Source organism: Macaca nemestrina, chromosome 8, assembly GCF_043159975.1.
Source record: "Macaca nemestrina isolate mMacNem1 chromosome 8, mMacNem.hap1, whole genome shotgun sequence".
Classification (NCBI taxonomy): Eukaryota; Metazoa; Chordata; class Mammalia; order Primates; family Cercopithecidae; genus Macaca; species Macaca nemestrina.
The window spans coordinates 84,536,661-84,562,637 of NC_092132.1; the positions used below are offsets into that span (position 1 = coordinate 84,536,661).

Sequence of the window (25,977 nt, forward strand, 5' to 3'; positions counted from 1 at the left end):
TCCACATCTCTTCTTTATTTTAAATCATACCTCAAAGCATATCTCCCTTCCAGAATAATTTTTTCCATTAATTTTCTCCAGCTTCAAATTCACCAACTCAACAAATGTCCACCCTCCTGTACAGTGATTTTTAATCTCCTATGATAAGATAAACCCAATCATCAGTAAATGGTTAACAGTACCTACTCCTAAACCATGGGTACCTATCTTTAAAGGGTAGCTAAAGAGGAAAAGAAAACAAAAACCCTAAAGTGGGCAAAACAGAAAGAAAAAGCAGTGTTCTACATAATGTATAGTCTAAGTAGCTCTGAATAATAGAGCTAATTATAATTTGCAACCCCTAAACCTGCTGAGTATGCCTGCTGAAGCACTATCAATTGAATGAAAATGAATATATCCCATCTAAACGACATGCTATTTACTCAAACAAGTCACTTCAATTCAGTGAAGGGGATTGTTCTTCAAAGCATGTCAAGTATTTAAATTTTACCATATATCTACAATTCATAAATTAGTAGTTCTAGAGTCATTAGTAGGACAAAAATGCAACCTTCTAATGAATTAAATAGTGCTTGTTTCTACTTGAGCAGGTGGAAAATTTGGCTGAGATTTTATCATTTCATTCATCAGGAAACCCTCACATTCAAAAAGTCACCAAGATAGCCAGTCACTCCATACACCGTATCCCCTATACTCAACTGGAAAACACCCTGACATATTGCTCTTCTTACAAACTAGAGATACATATTTCGATAAAAATTCATACCTTGACTCACACGATAGCAAAGCACACAGTATTAACATGAAAGTAAAGAGAAGTTTACCTGCTGGTGCAATAACATATTCAAGGATCACTCAATAGCAGTATTTGAATGGTAATGGTTTCCTATTTGATAAGCCTGGGATCTCACTTTATTATAGGACTCTCACTGAGTCCTGTAAATCCTCCATTCCTCAACTCTCTTACTGGGAGATACTTTGTATACATTTTACTAAAAATAAACAACTTTGGGCATTATGGCTCACACCTGTAATTCCAGCACTTTGGGGGAGCAAGGCAGGAGAATTGTTTGAGCCCAGGAGTTCGTAGCTAGACCATGTCTTTACATTTTATTTGTTAATTTTTTGAAGTTTGTTTTACATGCTGAAACATGAAGTTGTAGTTCCACCCTCCTTGAAAGCAAACACAAAGAAAGAACTGTGTGGAATCGATAACGACTGAAGCTGCAACACAGACACCTATGTCTAAAGCAGACTACTTCCTAGAGACACGAAAAATTGCATGTTGTAATACCTAATGCACCTGCAGGTTTATGTAATTATTCAAACTAAGCAAAGCATTTTCTCAAAGTGGGCTGTAAGAAGGGAGGTGGCTAAAACAGGGAATTTTCATCAGTAAAAGAAAACACGGTGTCACTGGCATTTTTTGTTAAAGAGCATATGAGTACCTCAATGACAAAGCAATCAGACTAGTGACAGATACTTAGAGCTCACCTTTGCAGATCAACAGAAACTTTGAATAACTCTGAAGTACTAAGTCAAAACTATTTTTTAAAATTACACTGAAAATAGACCTGTATTTCACTTTTGCACTGGCAAGAAAGAAATGAATAATTGTATATGAGAAAATGTTACAATACACATGAGAAAACACCTACTTGCTAAAATGACAGAATTTCCATCCTAACATGAAAGAGGGGGGAAAACCTTCCTAAGAGAGATTAGAAGTAAATTCATGTTTTGATTTTTATGAATAATATTTATGAAAAAGGCAGTCTACAACTTTGAAAGTCCCATACATTTATTTGGAGACTTTTGAGTTTCTAGTTCACTCTAAATGGTGTAATAAAGCACTGACTGCTTGATATATTTTAATTTCATTTGGGGTCAAATATCCCAAAGATTCATATTGGGTTAACAAATTAGACAGGATTAGAATTATTACTAGAAGTTTTATTTTACAATATTAGAATTTTAAAAGAAAATTACAAAGCCAACAATCCTGTAAGAGTTGCACACACCTCACAGATTTTAATCGTTCCAAATGGCACTCACCTGCTTTTTTACTGAACGACTGCTCATAATTTTTTCTACCACGGGGCCTTCTGCATCAACAGATTCCTTAAAAAAAAAAAAAAAAAAGAGTCCTGTGAATCAATTCAAATAGAAAACATCTCATCTCAAGCTGTAAGAGCAAGAAATCTTTCCCTTTTGCTACCACCTCCACACCTTTTAAGTCACTGGGCACAAAGTTATCAGTGAGACACACGACTGAAAGGAACAAAAATCTCACTCTACTGAAAGGCAAAAGGAAGATTTGTGCTTATTACTTCATGATTATATGGTTTAATTATGTGGACCAGCCTAGGTCCCTAAAGCTAGAGAGCAATCAGAAATTCTAGCCACCAAGACAAAATAATTTCTACATGTTAGCAGTCAAAAATACAACTTCTCTTCATCTATACCCATGGGGTAAAGATACTCATCATTCTGCTATAGTAGGCATCTTTTATCTATGGAGGTCACATAAAACATTATGTAACAACTTAACATAGAAAAAATTACCAAATAAAACGCAAAGGTGCATTTAATACACTTTTCAACGGGTTACCAGTTTGTTAACTAAAGTACAGTAATGGTAAGAAAAAAGCATTATTTTTTTAAAAAAGATCTTTATAATGATCAATCCTACACTACCCATATTTTATACAAACTGTTTTATCCATCATTTACATTGCACAGAGAATAAAGTACACCCTGCTGGGTACTACAAGGCAGTAATTTCATAAAGGGGTTCTCACAGTGCCTAACAGCAGGAGACAAGCTTGAGTGGTTTATTAAAGTCCCAGAAGCCACAGCACTGAATTCTCAGAGGTATATTCAGCCTCCTTATATTTTAACTCTGGCTCTTCCTCAGCATAGACCATTAATTCTCCAAAATTGTGTCAAATTACATATCACAGGCTTATATAAAAATAAATTGCAGTGAACAGGGCTTTTTAAAAGATACTGCTAAACAACGTATTTCCCATAGCACATTATCCAACATTAGGTGGATGTTCCCTTGCTGAAAGTACAATGCTTCCACTGCACTTCTCAGATTGCAGCAATGAAATTTCCAGTCCATCTTTAAAATGCATCCATAAATCCCACAAATCTGGCACTAACCTGCTGTTCTGACTGCGAGGTGTTGGAGGGGGAATCCCTCCCAGCAGCATCTGCATCATCTGCCTCCTCATCGGAAATCTTGAACTCCAGGTCTTCAGTGTAGCGCTTTCTCTTCACCTGTCTGCTGGACCGTCTCTTCTAAAACAAAAACCCAACACAGTGGCCTTGAACTTAATGATTAAAAAGAAAAATGCTCTTTATAATGGCACCGAGTGGAAGGATGAATTTTTTAAAAATTAATCTTAAGGAAAAGGTGATAATGTTAATCCTATAAATGATGTGAAAAGATCACAGTGGTAACAAATAAAATAGAAATGGGTGGAAATCTGGAGTCAGACGCCTGGAACAGCTGTAGCCCTGCCACTCCCAGCTACGTGCCCTTCAACTGGGAAAATGGAAATAACAACAAATCTGGTTCCTCACTCAGTCAGTATGTCCATCAAAAGTGGCAGCAATACTGGAGCTGGCTAATGAATCTACAGGGGTTCATTATACTATTCCTTCTACCTTTGTACATTTTAACATTTTTCCCATATAAAAAGTCCAAAAAAATCAGTGCATTAGAAGATAATCTGTAAATTATAAAGTTCTATACAAATATTGTTATAATGCTATCCAAGGTACCCAAGATATTTCAGGCCATTTTCAATGAAAGGTTTTTGTATTTTAATCTTGATCCTAAAAGAAATACTCTGAAAATTTCTGAAGAGATGAAGGGTTAAATGGCAAAATTCATAATGAATGACTATGAAAAGTAATTTTACTTTTAAAAATATGTTTTTAGCATAGTGGTTAAAATTAAAAAGATTGGTAACAGCCAGTATTAGCAGGATTACTGGCAAACTGGGTATTCTCACAATCCTGTGGTCAAAATGCAACCCATACAGTCCTTGCAGGACAATGTGGTCCTATCCATCAAAACTTACACACGCAGACTCTTTGACTCACTACCTTCACTTCCAGGAAGTTTGGGAATATCTGCAAGATAAACTGTAAAATAAAAAGAAAAACAAGCCACATAACAAGAAGTAGCTTAAGATTCTATTTAAGATAAATAAAAAATGTTATCTATTTAGATGTGTGCAGCTCATTGATATATTAACTTCTTAAGACAAAAAGACTGCATATCTTGTTTACTTCTCTATGCCTCAATGAGTATTTGCTAAAAAATGAATGTATATGTATATGGCTTTAAACAAAGGAATCTGAAAAAACACACAACAGACTATTAATAGTTATAAAGATGGGGAAAGAAGCAAATGGAGCAGAACAAGAGGTTCTGAACTCTTTGTTCATAATAATTCTATACTATTTAACTGTTTTGTCAAATAATTCATTTTGCAAGCTAATTAAAAATAAGGAGAAATAACCTTTTTATTGATATATGTATGTGAAATCTAAATTTGAAAATGACACATGTAAAATTTTAAGCTGCTAATGAATTCAAGAATATTACAACCTATGGAATGAGTTTGCAAAGCACACAGAAGAAATAGAAATATTGAGAAAAATTTTTATACAAAATTTTTTCTAAGAATTATGAAATAAAACTTTTTAAAGAGTCTGATGAATGCTAAAGTTGAGACAGTAAGGAAGAGAGAGGCAAAACATACATTGTGCGCACCTAAAGCAAGACAGGCACTACCAACTCTCAAGTTAGGATGAACACAATCCCAGTACTTTTCCCCAAAGAGTGGTACTGATTGATTTAAATCTTATTAAGTTTGTGTTCTCCCTGCTCTTAAAAAGGGATTTGAGACAGTTCACAATATGAACTCGGTATAATATGACCATCAAATAGACTGTTAGAGACTGTTAGCTACAAGCCACACACAGCTGTGGCCACAGAGGTGCAAAGTACTTTTCTGACGTGAGACCACTCTAGAAAAACTTTATTAAGAGACTTCCCTGTGGCTTACACGGAGGGAGTAGTGACATGGGCCAGAGGTTCCTCCTGGGACCCTCCTCTACAGGACAAAGCTTTGGCACTGCCCAAATCAACCCCAGGTGGAGGCAATAGAGATTTCAGCAGAGTCTTTTGCCATCTGCAATCCTTCCCCATATCTCAGGTGGCAATTTGATCTTGTAAGTCCTAGAACGAAAAGCTCTTGTTTGAACTGGCCTCGACTCTTACCATGTGACTCTTATCATGTGACCTTGGACAAGTAATTTTGTGGACGACTCCTGGTCTGTAGAATGGGGTTAATGACAGTAACTACCTCATATGAATACTGTGAAGATCACGTAAGGGAATTCATTCGAAGCTTTTAGAACAGTACATGGTAAATAATGTGAGATGTAATTAGTAGGACTAAAGTTATCATTAATCAGCTCCAGCTTTCCAAAGAAAAATGGCCCAGTTACCTTGTACAGCTTCCCTTTTCTTTCCAAAGCTGACCTACTTACTCCTGCTCTCATGCCCACTTTACCATTCCTCACTTCTGGACCACCAATTTCTTCAAGATATAAAAGGCCATTATCAAGAACAATTTTAATACTGCAAAATTTAGCATATGCTGTATTTCATTTGATATGTCAATTTAACTCAATTTAAATGGATTCATTTATATTTCCATCTTTACACCATTCCAGTAAGAAGGAATGGGCTCCTAGTGATCTGCCTGCAGATGTTTCATCAGGTTTCCCTGCTTAAGGTCCCACTGTCACAGTGTTGTGCCATATAAGTAACTGGATAGGGTCTAAGACAAATCCACTTTATGCTAAATCCTACCCTGACGTTAAAGAAGGGTTCCATCCAGTGCAATAAGACAGAGTGCTTTCTTCTTTTTAAATAGAAATTTATGAGTTGGTAAGTATAACTTTTAAAATATAAGTTCCTCCTCATATCAACTTTGTGATATAAATCTGGGCAATAGTGATGGAGTTAGTTAGCAGTGGATACAAGGTCACTTCATATGTAAAAACACCCCAAAATACAATTATAACTCAATTTTATACAAATTTTTTAATGTTACATGGCTTCTCTAGTTTTAAAATAATAATTGATCTTACATTTATTTTGAGTATCAAGGTTCCTTTCACAATTCCCCAATGTAAAATTAAATTATCTAATACACAATGTTTCTATTGTGATCTGGTAAACTATTATTATCTGAAAGATTTTTGCGAATCAAAATGAAATATAAGAACTGTCTTTAAACCATAATTCAAAACTTTTGAATTGACACTAAAATAATAGATCGACTTTTTAAACTCAGATTGCTTTAGAAAAGATACTTAAAACAGGTATAACAAATAGAACATTTAAATGTTTCCATGACCTCACTGTTGAAGTAACTTGTGACACAATTTTGAGTTAGTTAAAATTACATGACATGGACCTTAGTAAATCAATCACAAAACTCAAGAATTTTAATGCTAAGCCCTTCATGCATGTGTTACAGGAAGAAATATAATAAACAACAAGTCAGCATCACTTCCTGTATCAGACATATCAAGAAAGCACAACTTTCAAAGTCAGATCTTGTGTGGTTGCTTATATTAGCTATTGAACACGTAACAGTTAGGCCCTAGTCAATTAGAAAGGATACACCAATGTTCACTTGAATTGATTAGCAGTTTTCCATATTTGAAATGCAGCAGGAAAAAAAAAAAAAACCCTAAAGCTAGCATTTCATAAGGTCCATCTGAGTCTGAATTAATACAAACATACTTTTAAAAAACAATAGCAGTATTTGTGAAAGAACAACAGAATTTCCTCTACTGACGTAAACAAATTCTTAACGTTGTCCAAATACTATTGACATAAAGGTCCTACTTTAAGCAAACATAAATCAGGAGAAAATACCCTTAAGGATAAAAAAAAAACACCTCAAAATCATTAAAACATTTGATTCGGTAAGACCAGATCCCAGTAAAAAAATAAAAATCATTAAAATGCTTTAGTTGTAAAACAGCCTACGCAATTAAAAAATGATATCTACTTACCTTCCCAGTATCTTTCCATTGATGTATAAAATAAAATCACAAAATAACCCACACTGCCAAAAGTATCACTATGTTAGTTACACAACCAAACCAAACCAAACCAAAACGCATTCATTCACTCCATCTCTCTCTCTCTCCCTCCCTTTCAGGTCCAGCTTAAGGCTATTCTGTGAAGTTACAGATATCAGGGAGTTCTACTCTAACAAACAAAAAGCCAAACCCAAAAATATCTGAAATTCTTTGGAATAGAGCTGCACACTACAAATAGTTTGTTTCTGACTGGTGAGGGTACAGGTGGAAAGTCCTGAGTGTGTACTAAACGATAAGAAAAAGTCCAGTAAGCTTCTAGAGGCTGGCTTCCTCCTGCAGGACAACTCTTCAGGAACTGCTCCTTGGCAAGTTAGATGTCATTCACATAAGTTACATTCCCAGCCATCCCAGTGGACTACACTGGCATGCTTCCAGGGAACCTAACAAGGAAATAATTTTTAACTGTCACGTGTAAGGGTCCTTCTCAGTCCAATCAGTGAAGGCAATATGCTTCACACACAGGAACCTACATTCCTCACGTTTACTTCAGGGTTAGCATTTCAACTCATTCCTATAAAACTCTCCTAATGTCAGGAGAATATTCTGCAGAGTTGCCATTTGGAAAGTCACTGGCTTGTTCTTAGAAACTTTAGTATTACATGAGTTACATTACATGAATATATCTCAACTTTGACTGTCAGATGTCAGAAACTTTAGACAAGCTACTACAAATTATATCTTGATTTTTAATTCTGCAAAATTAAAAAAAGTGACAATCAACCAAACTTTAGAGAAATTTTAAAATGTGAATGAAGTTTTATATGAGCCTGTATATTCACAAAATGTTCAACAATATGTTAACAATAACATAGACAGCAAAATATACATTTACAGAAATAAATGAAGAATCTCTGCCTTATTAATTATAGATTCAAAGATAGCAAAATCAAGCCACTCTCATCAGGAGTGTAATTTCTTGTTCCACGCCTGCTCCCCCTCCCCACATCACTATGGAGATAATGTTCCAGACTACAATCAAGACATCTCAAAAGCATCTCTATAACAAGATAGCGGAGGTCTTGTGTACTTCATACATGGCTAAAGTTACCTATGTTAAATGACCAAGGCTCGGGAATCACAATAATTATATTACCTGAACACCTGGGTCCTCGTCTTCTTCAGGAGGAGGAGATGGTGGGGGTGTTTTATCTAAGTCTGAATTTTCAGAACCTTCTGTTTTTCCCTTGTTGACCTTTTTCTTCAAAGCACTTGCTTCTGAGTCAGGTTTCTTATTACTAGAATTCAAAGTGGATCACTTAGTGTTCACTTTTAATGTGTCTCTGCATGTCTCTTATATTTCCCACATTAATATCCCAAAAGTATCAATGACAATTGTTAAGTTCATACATATTGGCTATTTACAGTTAAATGCAACTTCCAATTAAGTTTTCCTGGCAAAACTCCATATTAATGACTTTTAGCAAATATATGACCTAATTAAAAATAAATTGCATGCAAAAACTTATACCACACATAGTATATTTGTGCAAAACGCCCCCCAGAACATCAAGCCATAATAAAAAATCAGATTAAGAAGTAGTTTTGCTATCAAGTTTTTAAGGTACACAACACTTTTTTAATTGTCATGAAAAATGATATCATGATCATCTCTTTGTATCTTTTGTGGATAGTTTTACACACTTATTTAAGTACTCTTTCCACCAGTACTAGAAGGTATCCTCTTTTATACCATCCAGTTACATTTTTGTTCAACTTATAATCTTTTAGAATATAATCAAAATATATAGCAATTTCCTGTTGTACATAATTTTAGTTAGTGTTGTGTTCTTAATTAAATATAAGCTTTATTTTGGTGCTATATGTTTTTTGAGATAATCACAATTAGCCCTTTTTTTGAAAGATAGTTCTCTGAAAAATAAAAATACAGTAAAGCAACCCTAATAAAGTGCATGTTTCATAGTATGCTGCTGACAAATGTTAGCAGAATTTGAATATTACATAAGACAAAGGACATAAACTTTAAGAAAAAAAATGTTTTAAGTTTGCCATTACCTCTAGAACCTTTACCTGATTTTCTTTCAGAATGTATATTTAGTGTTACCTTCCATTTCTATTTCCAAATCAGCTCCAATTTTTTTTTTTTTTTGAGACAGAGTTTCGCTTTTGTTGCCCAGGTTAGAGTGCAATGGCACGATCTTGGCTCACTGCAACTTCCGCCTCCCGGGTTCAAGCGATTCTCCTACCTCAGCCTCTCAAGTAGCCTGGATTACAGGCATGCACCATCACACCCAGCTAATTTTGTATTTTTAGTAGAGATGGGCTTTCACCATGTTGGTCAGACTGGTCTTGAACTCCTGACCTCAGGTGATCCACCTGCCTTGGCCTCCCAAAGTGCTGAGATTACAGGCCTGAGTCACTGCGCCTGGCCATCAGCTCCAAATTTTCTAACACCAATTACTATTTGTTATCCAACACTGAAAATAATCCAACCTCAGTAATGATATTTTTCAAAAATATTTCTAGGGAGCCTCAAATTCCAATAAATTGTGAAAAACAAAAGCTGTATTTCAAAAACTTTCAAAAAGTTTATTTATTGAAATGTGTAAGTTCTTAGGAAAATGTGCTGACACAATGCATTAAACAGCATGTTTTTACCGTCGGCTACTACAAAAGGAAGAAGCCAAGATATCTATAAGGCTTTCAGAATAAAGCATATGTCATGTAAAATATTTCAAAAGTATTGTTAATAAAGTACCCATCACACACCTAAAATGGATTTTTTCAACTAAATAAAATATCTGATCATCTTAAATTAGTTATTCTTAATACTCAGAGTTTTATTTTATTTTGTTAACATTTTAGCATAGTAAATAGCTACATAAGAAAATAGCAATTCAAGATTATAGCAAATGGCAGTTAGGTTTAAAAAGCTATTTTTATTTAAAAGAAAAGAAAAAGGAAATGCTCTAAAAACTTTGTCTTCAAAAGATCCACAGAAAGCATAATATTTTTAAAATAAAAAAAAAAAAATCCATACAACCGTTCCTCATCCAACTGTCCTAGTGTTTACGCTACACATGGACAGAAGTCTCCCCTACTATGAGGTTCCATTTCCAGCATTTATTTCCGCTCTAACTGCCACAAATTATACAATACTACAGCTGAACACTGGGCCCCTTTCCTTTCATCTGCACGCCAAGAGCAATCAGATTACCCTGGTAACCAGCGGTCACATGACCAGCACCTGCTCTTTTGGCTGGATGCCACTGACTAAAGCCATCTGCTTCCCTCAATCAGCTTTCAAACATTCTCAACACCTGCGCTGCAGTGTTTTGTGGTTTCTTTTATCAAATCAGTGCAAAACTGCTTCCAAAACTTTACATATTTCTCAAATTTGTTTAAATCAGAGGTAGGCCTGTCAAAGAGTTGAACCACTGCCAGGTAAAGTGAGTTGGCAGCTCATGCTTTTCACGGTGACCTCTCTATACCAGAGTGAAGTACACGGTTTAATTTAGAGGGCTGCCGGGCCCTGCATGCATGGTCCTACAGGAGTAAAAGGCTTACTATCTGGAAACCGACCAGAGCCCAGGTTTGAAGAAACATCAATTTGCTGAAGGAGAGAAGTGCTAATGATTTTCTGTCTGCCCTTCCAAAGAATGAACTGTATGGAACCTCCAAGATAGCTGAAAGTCAGACAGGCCCTCTCCAAATGTTTAGACAAAAAGCCTATAGCCAAGGGAAGCACTTATCCCAGATCTGAGTATGGAAAGATTTCTAAACTCATCAGACCTTGCACTACTCATGTTGTTAAGGGACAGCTAAGCATTTCCATGCATCAATATACAAATCAAAGAACACTCTAGGAAGTAAAAAAAAAAAAGCAACAAAATCTTCAGTGTCCACCCTACAACATTACCATCAAGGACAAAATTAAGTTATGTAAATTAAATTGCCTTTGCTACTATTCTGCAATAAGCTAATTGTGATTTTCAACTAAGTGTTGTATTAAAACTGCTTTGCCCAAATATATCCAAGTCAAGATTTTTCTTTTAACAAACAAAGGTAATCTAGAATGGTGGATATGAGCATTGACTTGAGTCAAGATAAACCTTAGTTCCAGTTCGAACTGTCATTTATAGGCTGTGACCATGGATAAGTTACTTAATTTGAGCCTCAGTTTCCTCATCTGTAAAATAAGGTTAATATTTATACAGTCTTCCAAGATTTATTATGAGGTTTAAATGAGAAAATGGCACAGACAGTTAACATCCACACCCATGTGAAAAACAAGCAGCTGAGTCTGGGAAGTATTCTCTGGTCATGGCTCAGACCCATTTGGGCCAATTCAGCTGCAGAGACTTACAGACAGGACCCCACCTTCACCAATGATGACTTCATTCAAGCAACATACATAGAAGGAAGAGCCTTCATCAATATTACTAAGCAGTTGCTAAAAGAACATGCAAGCAAACAGACCCACAATGCACTCCTCCCCATGCCCATGACCACTGCTTTAGTTCAGACACATATCATTTCCCGCCCAGGCTATTAATCACAACAGCTCCCCACTGCCTCATCACCCTCATGCCCCACGTGCAGGGCTATACAACATCAGACTGGTGGAGAAAGGACAGAGAGTCCACATGCATAGTTATCGTTTATATCTGTAAGCGTAAAAACTAGTCTTTTATAACATCCAATCCAAATTACAATAGAAGCTGGAATGTATAAAAACGGCCAGAGTTCTAGGTAGGGGGGATGAGAATGTCTTTAAGAAGTAACATCACTTAAACCAACATTGCAATATTGAAGATAAGGCCACTCTGCTGCCTGATGCAGATACAGAACCATAAGACTCCTCTAACAGCTGCAGTGATGGCTACTCATGGGCCTAGCTCAGGCCGACAGTCACGTGGCAGCCTGTGAGTGGGAAGAATAACTAGGCCATGTGCAGGGAACACCTGTAAATTCCATCCCTGAATGGCACCAGCCCAGAAGAAATCAGGTCTGCCCTCATTCCTCTCCTAAACCTGCTCTGCCTTCTGCATTTCCCACCTCAGCATCATGGTAATGCCACCAAAACATCACCTGAAAACTCATCTCAAGTCACCAGAGTAACCAGCTGAAATGCAAATCTGACTGGGGCATTCCTCTGCTTCAAATCTCTACATATAATGTCTGAGATTCTCCATATGGGGGTACCAGACCCTTTGCCTCTTATGCTTCCAGGCATACAGAACTATTCTCCAAAACACACATGTATCTCTTCTACCTATACTTTTATCCCAATCTACTCATCTGCAAGACTCAGCATAGACACCACTCATTTCAAGAAGCATTTTCTAATCACCACGGTCTGGATCAGATATGATCTCCTCACTCCACCCTGGATGGTGTCACATGATGTACCCCATACAAAGGATATGTAAAATACACACAAATTGGTGGTAACATTACTGCAATGTATTAAAATCAAAGTACTATATGTGTGTCTTTCTCCAACTATCATATAAGCTCAAGCAGAGAAGGAACTGTGTCTTACTATGTTTGTATTTCTAGAGCCTACTCTGGTAGGTTACTTATAATTGTTAACTGGTCTAGTTACAACAGTACAAGTAATAGCAATAACAACAGCGGAAACATACATAGCCCTGGGTATGTACCAGGCACTACTCTAAATATTTTTCTCATTAACTCATATAAGAACTCCCCACATAACACCTACCTTGATGAAACACCTATAAAGCTCAGTAAAATCGGGCTAAAGTTTAAAAACATAGAGTGAAACCTAGCATTTTTTAAAAAACCAATAGAAAAGAATACCATCTACATACCTTGCCTTCATACTCACAAACTTCTTTTGTGATCCTTATCTCACATCATTACTGATAATGACCAAAAACCAGGCCACCCCTCCTGAGGCTAGAGGCTGAGACACAGAGCCATCCACTCATGAAGCTAGAGAGACATGGAGCCATCCACTCATGAGGCCAGAGAGATGTGGAGTCATCCACTCACGAGGCTAGAGAGACGTGGAGCCATCCTCTCCTGAGGCTAGAGAGACGCAGAGCCATCCACTCGTGAGGCTAGAGAGACTCGGAGCCATCTATTTGTGAGGCTAGAGAGACGCGGAACCATTCACTCATGAGGCTAGAGAGACGTAGAGCCATCCACTTGTGAGGCTAAAGAGACACGGAGCCATCCACTCCTGAGGCTAGAGACTAACACACAGAGCCATCCACTCATGAGGCAAGACAATGAGATATACAGCCATCTACTCATTTTAGACAAGCCCTTGTAATCAGATGGAGAACATTTTCTGAGGATGCTGCTGGAGGTTCGAAGGGCCACTGTTCCTCCTCCAGCCTTACTTACGTTTCACATTTCATCATGAGAGCTGGGTTACACTGGTAGGTAGTTGGATGTGCTCAGGGTCCATAGCTAAGCGACCAACATCTTAAGTTCTGCAGTCACCCCCAATGGCACCAAAGCATTTACCAACTTAATGCAAACTTTTAGAAGCAGGCATTAGAAGAACACAAACTTTATATTCAGAGAGCAGTATTTGTCGCATGGAGAGACAGTCTAGGCAATCTACCTTTATGCAAGGAGTCATGTTCAGCTTACAACTGTAAGTCCATAAGGACGGCCTAGTCATATTACCTGAAATGGGGTTGGATGGATTCGGTATAGACAACTAATTCCTTCTGTTGGCTTTCTAAACAAAGCTTGATACAAAGGGCCATAGCTCACTGGAAAGCCAGGTAGCTGCCCTGATTTATTACAAAATAGAACACAGTTAAACACTGATTAGTGTCAGCCTAATGATCTAAGTCCTGAATAGAAAGAAAACTCGAAAAAGAACCAGATTGTGGACCCAAATGTGATGAGAATATGGTCAGCTAATGAGAATGTTTGGAAAATGGGAAGGAGTTCTCAATCAGTCTCTTCAGATGGGATAAGTTAGTGAAGTTTCTCACCATATTAGGAAAACTTAACCTTAAGGCTTAGGTCATGAGGATTAATCAGGTTTGTTTTCAGAGACTCAAGCTTCTCCAAAATGTTACATTATAATCTTTTTGAAGAGTGAAAGGTATTAAAGCATATTCTTACACTTTATATCCTGAAAAGGCTTTGAATAAAGAAATGAACCTAATGGATAAGAAGTAAAAGAGATGTTTTTGTGGCATGGGATGCCACACAGAATGTGATGCAGGGTGTTTGTGGCAAAATACAACTCTAAAATGATCTGAGCTGCCACACTAAAATACACAGCTAGATGTTAGAGGCCAAGGGCTCAATGCTGGCAGAGGAGAGTATCTAGCCTCTCAACTTAAGAGCAGAGGATTTCCTTTAAGCCCTGTCTACTATTCGGTAAGTTTTATTAGACAATGAAAAAGAAAATTAAAAGACAAAAAGGCAAACTAAAAAAAGATAAAGTGTGAAGTTCTAAAAAGCCAATTAAAGCAGCATAAAATCTGGTACATCATAGAGTAAAATCAACCCCACAAAATAAAAATCTTAAAGAAAGTCCTAACACTAAAATTTAATAGCTAAACTAGAATGTAATAAAATGTAGACGACAGAATAAACTAATGAGGAAGGGGACAAATCAAACTCTGAATGACAGATAATAAACCCAGAGGTCAAAAACTTCACACCAAGACATCCAGCATCCTTTTGGCGAAGGCCCCAGTAGTGCTCAGTGCGCTGCCCAGATGTCTGCAATTCTGCACCCAGCAGCCTGAGGCACCCTCGGTTCTCAGGCGCCAGACCTGGCACCCACATGCTTCACTCCAAGCAGGTGCCTCGCCACCCTCAACTCCTAAACCCCAGCCACAAATTATTTACCCTACTCTTCTAGTTGAAAAAGAAAGAAGAAAGCCGTTAGCAGGAAAGGAAGAGGGAAGAATTCTGTTTTACTTACGGACAACAAATGTACAAGTTCAATGAAGAATTAATAAATGTCTTAAGTTCTTTAAAATTAGTCACCAGCTGGGTACAGTGGCTCAAGCATGTAAACCCAGCACTTTGGGAAGCCAAGGCAGGTGGACCGTTTGAGGCCAGGAGTTGGAGACCAGCCTGGGTAACACGACAAAATCTCATCTCTATAAAAAATACAAAAAAAAAAAAAGTCTCTGTAGGTCTGGATCTGAAAGAATCAAAAAATAAAAATAAAAAAAAAAGAGAGACTGAGGTGGGAGGAGGGAGGACTGCTTGAGCCCAGGAGGCTGAGGCTGCAGTGAGCTGAGACTGTGTTACTGCACGTTGGCCTAGATGACAGAGCAAGACCCTGTCTCAAAAAAAAAAAAAAACAAAAAAAAAAAACAAAAAAAAAAAGTCACCTGGGGCTGGGTGCAGTGACTCACACCTGTAACCCCAGCACTTTGGGAGACCGAGGCAGGCAGATCACTTGAGGACAGGCATTTGAGACCAGCCTGGCCAACACGGTGAAACCCCAACTCTACTAAAAATACAAAAATTAGCAGGGCGTGGTGGTGCACCCCTGTAGTCCCAAGCTACTAGGAAGGCTGAGGCAGTAGAATCGCTTGAACCCGAGGTTGCAGCGAGCCGAGATCACGCCACTGCCCTCCAGCCTGGGCAACAGAGCGATTCCGTTTAAAAAAAAAACAAAAAAAAAACAAAAAAAAAAAAAGAAAGAAAAAGAAAAGAAAAGAAAAGAAAGAAAATCTATAAGAGTTACCAAGTTTTATGGATTAAATTCAGATCTGCCAGAAGTAACATGGAAATGAAGTCTAGTTAGCTAATGAGCTATCTGATCATAGAAGCTTAACACCGACATTAACACTTTGGCTATGTGGCATCATCTGGCATTATAATGGAAGCCAAACTCCCACGAAATTATATTGTTCCTATAGAAGTCAGGGCTACAAATAAAATTAGTATTCTAATGGAAATTTAAGGGTGTTGTCTTACTTTAAAAAAAAAAGTGCCTTTTTTCTTGATTCACACTCTCCATTTCCTAGACATAACATAAAGAATTAAACCAATTAGACACTACAAAACTGATGCAAAAAGTAGGCCCTTCAATGGCCTTTTATCATAGTGTATCTTTCCAAGTGCCAAACTATAGGGCACACATTTGACTACCTGTGTCACATTTTAAGATGCCACTCTTATTCATGCACAGCAATCCTATGAAGTAGGAAGGGGGACTCTGGCAGTCAAAACCCCCTCCCTAGATTCATCATTATGGTCTCTAATCTGCCAGGGAGGCTAACACAACAAATGAGCCATGCTGCCCACCCACATTTCAATCAGGTACCACAGATGAGACGAGACTTCGGCAGATTAAATAAACGGTAAAAACAACAAAGAAGAAACTACCATCATCCACCCCAACAGGAGAAACCAAACTCCCACAAAATTATATTATTCCTATACAAGTCAGGGCTACACATAAAATTAGTATTCTATGGAAGTTTAAGGGTGTGGTCTAACTTAAAAACAACAACAACAAAAAAGAACAGTGTCTTTTTTCTTGATTTGCACTCTCCATTTCCTACTTAACGTCTGAAAGCTGTCACACAGACTTCTACATAAAGGTGGCTGAAGTGAGGGCTGGCATTTCAGATGACTGATGCTCTGCACAGTGGCTCTGCACAAGTACCAGAAGACTCAAAGGGGCCTTCGTCCAGGCAGAAGACAACTAACATCAAGATCTTCACGTATCAGGTGCAAACTGCATTTGTACAGAATTTCATTTTTCAAAAGCACTTCATTTTCACATACATAGACTTATTTAAATAAAAGATAAAATCAGCCTATGATTCCTTCTGCTCTTTACCTGCCAGCCCTAACATCATAACCACATGTACTGTATGGTAACATACACTCCACCTGAAAACTCCACTTAGGACTTTCAAGGAATGTGCCTCCAGAAAAATCTCCCTTTAATATCCCACTGTGGCTCATGGCCTCCTCACATCTGAACTTCCATTTGATAGGTGCAGTGGGAGTTGAAAGTGGGATCTACACCACCTGCTTCCATGTAAACCAAAGTGGCAACAAGGCCACTGCTTTGGAGTCCACTGCAGTTCTCTGGATGGGCAAAAACAAATTTCCAGCAGGCCCAATGTAGCCCACCCTGCATCTGGCACAGACAATGAGTTGGCAAACTTGCTTTCAAAGTCAGTATTATTAGGCATTCTCTTCCCTTGATGGATATGAACTGAACCACACATGTCAAAGACACCGGGCTCTGTACTAAAAGCGGCTGATGACTCTCTCACCCTGCTTACTCAGCCAGTTTAAGATGAAATCAAAAAGAGGAAGGGCCACAGTGGGGCCACTGAGGCTGGCTGGCAAAAGGAAGGCCTTGAGGTGGTTACCCTAAAGCAAAGAAGGATTCGGGATTTAAAAGATCCTATGGTCCTTTTGTTGAAGAAAAGACAGCCTTTGAGACAGCAGGAAAGGGAGCACGAGCTTGGATTTAATGAACCAGAGACTGGGTAGGACAGGTCGGGAGACAGAGCCACACTATGTTCATGGGCACCAACACTGAAAGGGCTCAAAGATTCATTTATCATCACACATGTAAGAAATCTCTACCCTCTTCCACAGGCACAGGGTGCAAAACATTTAGTTCTGTCTTTTCAAATGTCCAATGTCTTGCATCAAGAGTAAATCATAGCATGTGAGTAAAATAAAGCATAAAAAAATCATCAGGACAGCTACAAAAAAAAAAAGAAAAAAAAAAAGAAAAAAAAAAAAAGCAAAGAAAGGCTGAGGGTTTAATTTACTTTATTACCCATGTACCTGACGGGAAGACATCTGTCTAGATTTTTGTACTTACTAGCAAAATTAGCATAATGGGTTACTTTTGTGCCTATTAAGAAATTTCATATATACAAGAGTACAGCATAAAATACGTATTAGTTTATAAAAACACACCACCATTGGACTTGGTGGCTGAATAAAAGTATTTCTAGGTAAACGTTGCTACTCTCTAAGCTCATAACTGAGAAAGCAATATTTGAAAAGCTAAGTTCCTCAGAGATAGCTGCTACATAAATACTATTACTATTAATGATAATGATAGTATGATTTGCAAAAAGCTCCCTCACATGTTTCTGGTACTGTATGTGTTTTTTTTTTTTTTTAAATAAGAGTAGTATGTAAAAACAATACTTCACTCTTAATTGAAAAGTAACATTTTAGTTTTCTACTAAGTTTAATTCTAGGGACAGAGTACAGAACAAGGAACGAAAGGGATTCCTAGAAACTGCAGTAGCAGCAAGTCTGTGTTGTTTCATTTAACTTCAGCTTCAGTAGTCAAGTCACAATCTTTGGCCAAGTTCCCTTCTTTCTGTACATTCAAAGAATCTTTATATAGCTAAATGGACCATTAAATCCTTCAAGAGTCATTCAAAGGAAGCACTTCCTCTAAATTCTTTCTCATCGCACAAGGCACATGCATGCACAACAGAAAATGCATTGAAAAGGATGCAAATCCTCATATTCTAGCTCCATGAATCCTTCCATATGCAAAACGGCATCCTCTCCAACCCACAAATGGTTTCGCTGTTATTTTCAATATTAACAACCAATATTTGAAAGCTGTAAGGACAACTGGGGAGAGCATTAGAAAAATCGACAGAAAAAATATATATTTAACATAAAACGGGAAAGGGAAAAAAGATACGGCCAGAATAGAGAAGAGGAATGTGGCCCATTTTTCTCATCAAGGTTTTACATGTCTTTTTCTGTGATGCTGAACTCTTTTCCTGTTTCACCACCACTCTATGTAACAGTTTCTGGGCAGATTCTTTTAAGTCCTCCTGCAGAGGAAAGACATGTATGATCATATTTTAGTTGTCAAAAAGGCCAGTTCTCTGGCAATGGTCACAAATTCAAGCTTCTGCCATTTTACAGAACAAGATGGGGTGCCAGGCAGTGAGGAGACATGCAAGGAAAATCAGCCCCTGACAACAGCCAGCCTTCACATGTCTTTTACCATAGTGAGTGTTAAGTGATGCAGACCAAGCTCTCTCCCTGACAGTGACACAGCACAGAGAAAGCTAGCGCACCCTCGGGCCGCTTCCTTTACCTCCCGCTCAAAGAACAGCACACTTGTTTGTATAACACAGCAATGATATGGCATACAGGGCTGCAGAGTAAAGATGTGAGCAGTTCTGTGCTAAATGTTTCGTTTCAGTTCTGTTTATTCCCTCTATTTTAGCTCTCTGTAGGAAAATTATTTTCTGTATAAACAAATTCATCAAGTTAACTTATTCAAGGATGGAAATAACTGGTATCACATAACATTTTGCAAAACAAAATTGCCACTGTTGTATTCCAGTGCTTAAAAGCAAACTGCTACGGCAATTCAAATCCAGTACTAACATAACCCAAACCCCCTATTACCTTCATCACTGCATATTCAATTTACATAATTATTCTACTATGCAATTCAGAATTTACATGTAGTTGTATGCACTCTAGTTATCCTTGCTCCAGGGATGCTGTTTCCTTTCTACACTTAGTATAACAACACTACAATGCAACATACTCAATTTATCAGATCAAGAGAAACAATGAGGTTCAACAAAATAATGGTCTGGTTTGTTAATTTACTTAAAACCTCAATTCAACTACCGTATGCTTGGACAGCCATCCCTGTTTGACTGTCAACAACAGGGAAGTTCAGGAATGTCCTTACCACACTTCACTGTAAATCAACAGTGGCCCTATAAGTGATCAAGTAACCAGGGCCAACAGAGGTGCCACCAACACTCTTTATGCCCCGCTCCCCAGTGTAGCATCCTAAGTCTTTGGGCCACACTGCAGCAGCTCCCGTTTAACCTGTAAATCCACAGGCTCACCAGATGTGTTCCATCCAATTATTTTCACACCACTTAGGGTAAAATAACTGTTGCCTATAGCAGGCATTGACTGAGACTATTAGTCAAAAGGGGCAAGAGTGGGGAAGGTATTAGACACTTTTTCAGAGAAAATACACCCTTTTCTTCCTACCAAAAGCTTGTGATTCTAGTGCAAAGCCAATACTCAGATTCAGCAATGCCAAGCACTTACTCTGCACAGACTCTGATTCATACTTCAGAGTGGATAGCAAGCCTATGAGGCTTGCACTGAACATTTCTCTAGTGGATAAACACAGGGTCTGTATCAGCACCAAGAAGACATGGCATGCCTGGGACTAACTAGATTTGGTGCTCCAACTTTCAAACAGTTTCTTACAGTTGTTAGGAAAATGTTAACAAATTTCATTGTTAAATACAGCATTTTAATATCTGCCCCAAAAGACTCTACAAGAGGTAAGGGTATGTATGCTAAGTAAGTTTTTAAACATAGAGCCAGTCTGATGTAGATTCAGAACTTGAAAGGATATACTTGGAAATTCGTAACAATATCCAATACAGAGTGTTATTTTCTTTTTTTAATCCATTTTTACCATTAGGTGATAAATTTAAAAATCAAGATGAAAACTGGAATCAGATATATATCTTGATGCTAAGATTGATACTGATGATGTATTTCCTGAGCTCCAAAAAGCTTCTTTAGAACACAGACTCCTATGTTTTAAGTTAAAGAAAAAGATTATAGTCTTTTTGAGATTTTTGCTTCGATTTCTTTCTCCTTGGGAGAAATAGGCTTATGCTTTCTCCTACCAAAAGCATAATACTTAGGTTTAATTACTTATTTTTTAAACTACCTCACAAAGTCAAACTAAAATTTTACCCATGTCTTTCTTCCTCACCCTTATATCCCTAACGCTTAAAACAGTACGTGCAAATAATAAGCACTTAATATTTCTTACATAAAAACAGATTTTATAATGTGTTAAGTTTAAAAACATGTTCACAAAGAGGGGAAAAAAAGTGATGGTTTTCAATTAGGAGACCACACACTGAGGCATCAAAGAAAATTCACGAGTAAATGCAAATATTAAGTTATCTGTAAGATTGAGCTACTGAATGTAATTGAGTTACTTTGGCACCATAAAAGGTATTGAGGGCAAAATTTCCTAAATGGCTATGATTCAAACTTTTAAAACATCAAATAATAATGTATTTGGAGTTGTTTAGATTATTTTTAGCAGGAAGTTGCAAGTCCAAGTTTGTCCTTTCACTTCAAGGCAACATCTTTTTAGCCACAAAATTAATCTCCTCTGTTTGTGTACTTGGGCATGCACACACAGAGCAGCAATCTCAAAAAGTTCACAGGAAATGCAGAATTGACTGGTGCATACACAGGTGTGTATTTACACGTGCACATGAGGGTATGGGGTGGGTGTGTTTTCTAATGGAGTTTGCAAACAGATTCAGATTAACCAAGGCTGACCATAGTTCCATCTGGAAACTATATTTTCTAACATGAGCCACATTCTGAAAAACAGATTCAGATGTCTGGAACTGGTTCAGAACAGTTGTAAGAAACATTCACTACAAATGAAAAAAATTAGTCTTCAATGTCTTCTCCTCTCAGCTTTTCTTACTGAATAAATATGCTTTTTGGGGGAGCGGTCAGAGAACTGATGGGGGGAGTATGGAGTGAAAGAGGGTCTTCCCTAGAACCTAAAATTCATGCTACTCTTGAATTCATATTCCATGGACAAGTACTATTTGATTTCTCTTGCGCTGCTCACTAGGATTTCAACCCTGCTCCTGGAAGGCTTACTCTGCCAAGTAGAGAGAATTAATAATCCCGGTTCAACCTCTGGGAAGAAGGGCTGAAATGCTTAGTGAAATATAGTGACCTTTCTTCTATAATCCTTCCTATCCAGTTTTATATCATCACTGAAAATGAGGTTGCTAGTCTATTCTTACAAATAATTATACTGCTAACTTCATTCCATTTACTAAGTAAGTTTTCACAAAAATATAAAAAATTGATTTTTAATTTGTATCTAGTAAGATCTGTATATCAACAGTTCACAACAATACATCCTAACTTTCAGAATGCGTAAAAGTCTTAGCTTTTTAGTTTGGATATTAGAGAAAGAAGCTCAATGATGACAAAAATCATTGTGTCCCCTCCCACCCCTCATTTCATAGGCTGTAACTATTGGTGCTAATTGCTGTACTCTCAATGTTTTGCAACTGTTGTTTCTGCCCACAGCCTACCTTGACTTTTTGCTGGATTTGGGTTTTGGCGTGGCAGTTTTTGCTTTCTTTTCCTTTGGCTCTTTGGGAATCTTAGGGGCTTTCGGGGTCTTGGGTTCCTTGGGCTCTTTTTTCTCCTTGGGTTCTTTCGGTTCCTTCGGATCTTTTTTTGCCTTTGACCTTTTCTTTTTCTTTTTTTCTTCTTGGGACCCATCCAGTGAGTTCCTATTTAGTTCTTGGTTATCTACCCCACCAGGGAAGTCATCTTTACCAAAACCTTTACTGGGATCCTCTGCTACAATGTGGTTGTTTTTCTTTTTCTTCTTCTTTTGTTGTGGCTGCTGTTCTATTGATGGCAGGTAATCATCACTCTTCACTAGCTGAGCATTCGGTCCACTAACCTGAGTCATATCCGGCACTGGTTTCTCTAGAAAGGGCTCCGACGGAGAATGCTAAGAGACACAAATAGCAATTGAAATTAGTTTATCATTCTTCACAGTAAAGAAAAGAACTGAAAGTTAGTGGCTGATGTTTCTGAAACTTATTCTATACTTAAGTAGAAAATATTTTTCCAACTATACAGTTGTAGAATCTATCATCTTCTCACATCCAAAAAAAAATATGTTTCTTTAAGAGACAATCTTTTAAGTAAGAAAGTTTTAAAATAGCACTTTAGTTAATACAGTAAAAAAATCAGTTCGGGAAGTAAAAATTAATCCAACTTAAGACACTGTCCATTTTTCAAACAGCCTACATGAAAATGGTGAATGGTAAAACAGCAGCAAAACTAAGCCAAAGAATACATCTAAGTTGAGTTCTAGCCCCATGTGGGAATGGGAACTCAAATTAAAGGTATATAATTTAGCCATTTTTAAAATGAGCAAGTATACTGAACATTTCAAGATATTCTAGTACTGTGAAAGTCTGAAATAAAAGTGTAAACATAATATAAATCTTACACAAGTCATTTCTGGTTTAAACAACATTAAAATATCAAATTAAAACCACATACCCAAACTTGATGATTTTGGGTTGGTGAAATTTCTTGCATTGACATGAAAGGTGGAACATGTTTTTCTTAACCTCTTTAAGCTTTGTATTTCAAAATTTCACCAAGGGAGAGATAACCCAAATAAATTAAGGTGACATGCCTTTGGGAGGTTCTTGACATCCACTAGGGATACACCCAGACACTATCTTAAATAGAGTTGAAAACTAACCACATTTAGGATGGGATTCTTAGTGGTCAGCCAAGATCGGAGGAAGTGACTCCTGCACACAACAGCCTCCCTCATAGCTCACCATCCAAACCAGAGCCTGGATTATCATCTATACCATAAATTATGACATCTAACGAACATTTACATTTCAACAAAATACTTGAAAATATTAAATCTACATATGTCTCTCATTTCCTGCCTTTTTCATATGCTGCTTCTGGCATGCAACACTAACTGTAATATAAACGATCTACTATGTGCCAGGCATATATGCTTTATGTCTTGGTACCATTCAATCCTCACACCAGCCCTAAGCATTAGGTGATTCTTCTAATTTTATAGTTGAAGACACTGCCACTCTAAGATGAAGTAATTTGCCTGAGGAGGTACAGATGTTAAGTGACAGAACTGAGACTGACATCAGAGCCAATAGTTCCAGGGTCCTCACTCCTCAGCACATGACCTACAGAAGAGGAGCAGGCAGGTGAGCCCAGGCCCACATCTCCAGAGCCTTGTGACTACTGTACATGCCAAGGCTTACTACGAGAAAAGGAGGAAAGTTAGAATTAAACATTAAAATACAGGTACTGTAAATTCAATTCCAATACATCTAATATTTATTGAGCAGCTATTTGATGCCATGCACCAAGCTACGTTATGTTTGCTAGATGTGTTAATTCCCCTGAATCTCACAACAAAAAAGTGATAATTTACCCCCATCTTTCAGAAAGGAAAAGTCCAAGAAGGTGATGTGGCCACCCCAGGTCACACAGTTAGTGACAGAGCTAAGATTTGAATCTAGTTTCCTAACTCTAGTACTTTCTGATTCTGTCCACCTCTTCCTAACATCTTCTACACAGCATCTTTCTGGGAAAGGCTCACAGGTTTCACTCAATTGCCCTGGTGTAAGAGAAAGAGCCCAGAACTCTGAGTTAAGAGATTAAAATTCAAGTACAGGCCCTACCATCAGCTATATCATCTGGGAAAAAATCACTTCACCTATCTGGAGTTAGTTTCTTTTTCTGCAAAATGACGGTTTGGGGTTAGGTGATTGATAGGTGATTTTCAAAGTTTCTTCTAAAATCCGGTGGCATTAAAAAATCTTAAAGTACTTATTGCCCTTTCCTGGTCACAGCTAAGGGAGAAAGAGGCTGAAAAAAGAGTAACGATACATAGGAAACACAGAGGCAAGGTCAAAGTTTGAAGAAGAATACATAGATGTAGATCTACATGAGCAGATTTCCATGTAGGGATAACACAGCTAACTAAACACTGCCAAAATTACCCCCTGCCCCTCTATCCTTTCCTCACAAACACTCTTACACATCAACAGAGGCACTGTCCAAATTATCATTACCTAAGTATCAAGGGGACTTGATGTAACTGTTTTATATTTAGTTTGCATAAGTCAAGTTAGTTTGTACATATTATTTCCTAATGTAATTAAAAAGGAAAAAGCCCTATATTTTTTGCACAGGACACAGAGATCAAACTTATTTGGGACAAGCTATTTTTCAGGAAATGAAAGAAAAAGTTGTTCCTGGAAAGAGAGGAAAAGAGGAAAGTCTAAACAATGATTAAAACTTAGAATGGAGAAATAATACCAGGTATGTTTACCTTTCTTTGATCTGCATGGCATTCGCTCCAGTAATAGAACACCAGCTTCTAATGAGAGATTCCCCGGTACACAGTAATGAATTAGAAAAAGCATAAAACACATAACACAAAAAGATTTAAAGTTTATCTACACACTTTAGCATACAAATCATGTTAGATGCTCCTTTTAGTAATAAATGAAGCCATAAATTAATAACTCAGTAAAAAATTTAATCTTGCATAAGGAGGAAAAAAGTGAAGATCAAATACAAAAAAAGTATTAATTCCATTTGATATGCAGCAGAATTATGTTTTGGTACTATCTGAAATAGGGTGAAAAAGGTGCTCAGAAATATTATAGTGTTTACCAGACCCACATCTCCTTAAATCTTTTAGAGAAAAGCTGTTTTTGTAAACATTTAACAAAGAACAGATGGCCTGCCTTAATCATGTGGGGAAAAAAACCTGGAGCTCCCAGTAATACCCTGACAAAGTCTCTCAGGCCCAGCCATGTCCCCCCCTCCACCCCCCACCCACCAGATGCATGGTACAGTCTTCTCTAATGCTATTTAATTTTACAGCAGACATTTTCCCATCAATTCCCACTGCCTGACAGGTAATCAATGCCATTAACATCTGATATTACCATGTAGGGCATTCCTAAAACCTCTCATTTATTAGAGCAAACATGGAGAATGTTAGATACCAAAGGTATTTTTAAATAACATCCTGTCAAACTTTCTGCTTGACATATATTCTACTATAATTCCATATGCCATTTGGAACATTATGGAATATATAAAGACTGCCATGAACTTTTGGAACTGAAACAGCATAACTGATACTTAAACTATAAATAAAAACGATCTAAGGTGAGTGTGTTTTGTTGAAAAAATTACCATAAGCTA

At 37.4% G+C, this 25,977-nt stretch overlaps 1 protein-coding gene across 9 annotated transcripts in view; it reads right to left on the reverse strand.

The window, feature by feature from the left end:
- Positions 1-25,977, reverse strand: part of LOC105482232 (chromodomain helicase DNA binding protein 7) — a 187,697-nt gene that overhangs the window by 63,796 nt on the left and 97,924 nt on the right. For all 9 annotated transcript variants that reach the window (XM_011742258.3, XM_011742254.3, XM_011742255.3 and 6 more), the window contains 4 exons: positions 22,275-22,705; positions 8,300-8,441; positions 3,169-3,306; positions 2,056-2,121 (listed from right to left, as the gene is read on the reverse strand). In XM_011742258.3, the coding sequence (XP_011740560.1) occupies positions 2,056-2,121; positions 3,169-3,306; positions 8,300-8,441; positions 22,275-22,705 (777 nt within the window). The remainder of the gene's footprint in view (positions 1-2,055; positions 2,122-3,168; positions 3,307-8,299; positions 8,442-22,274; positions 22,706-25,977) is intronic.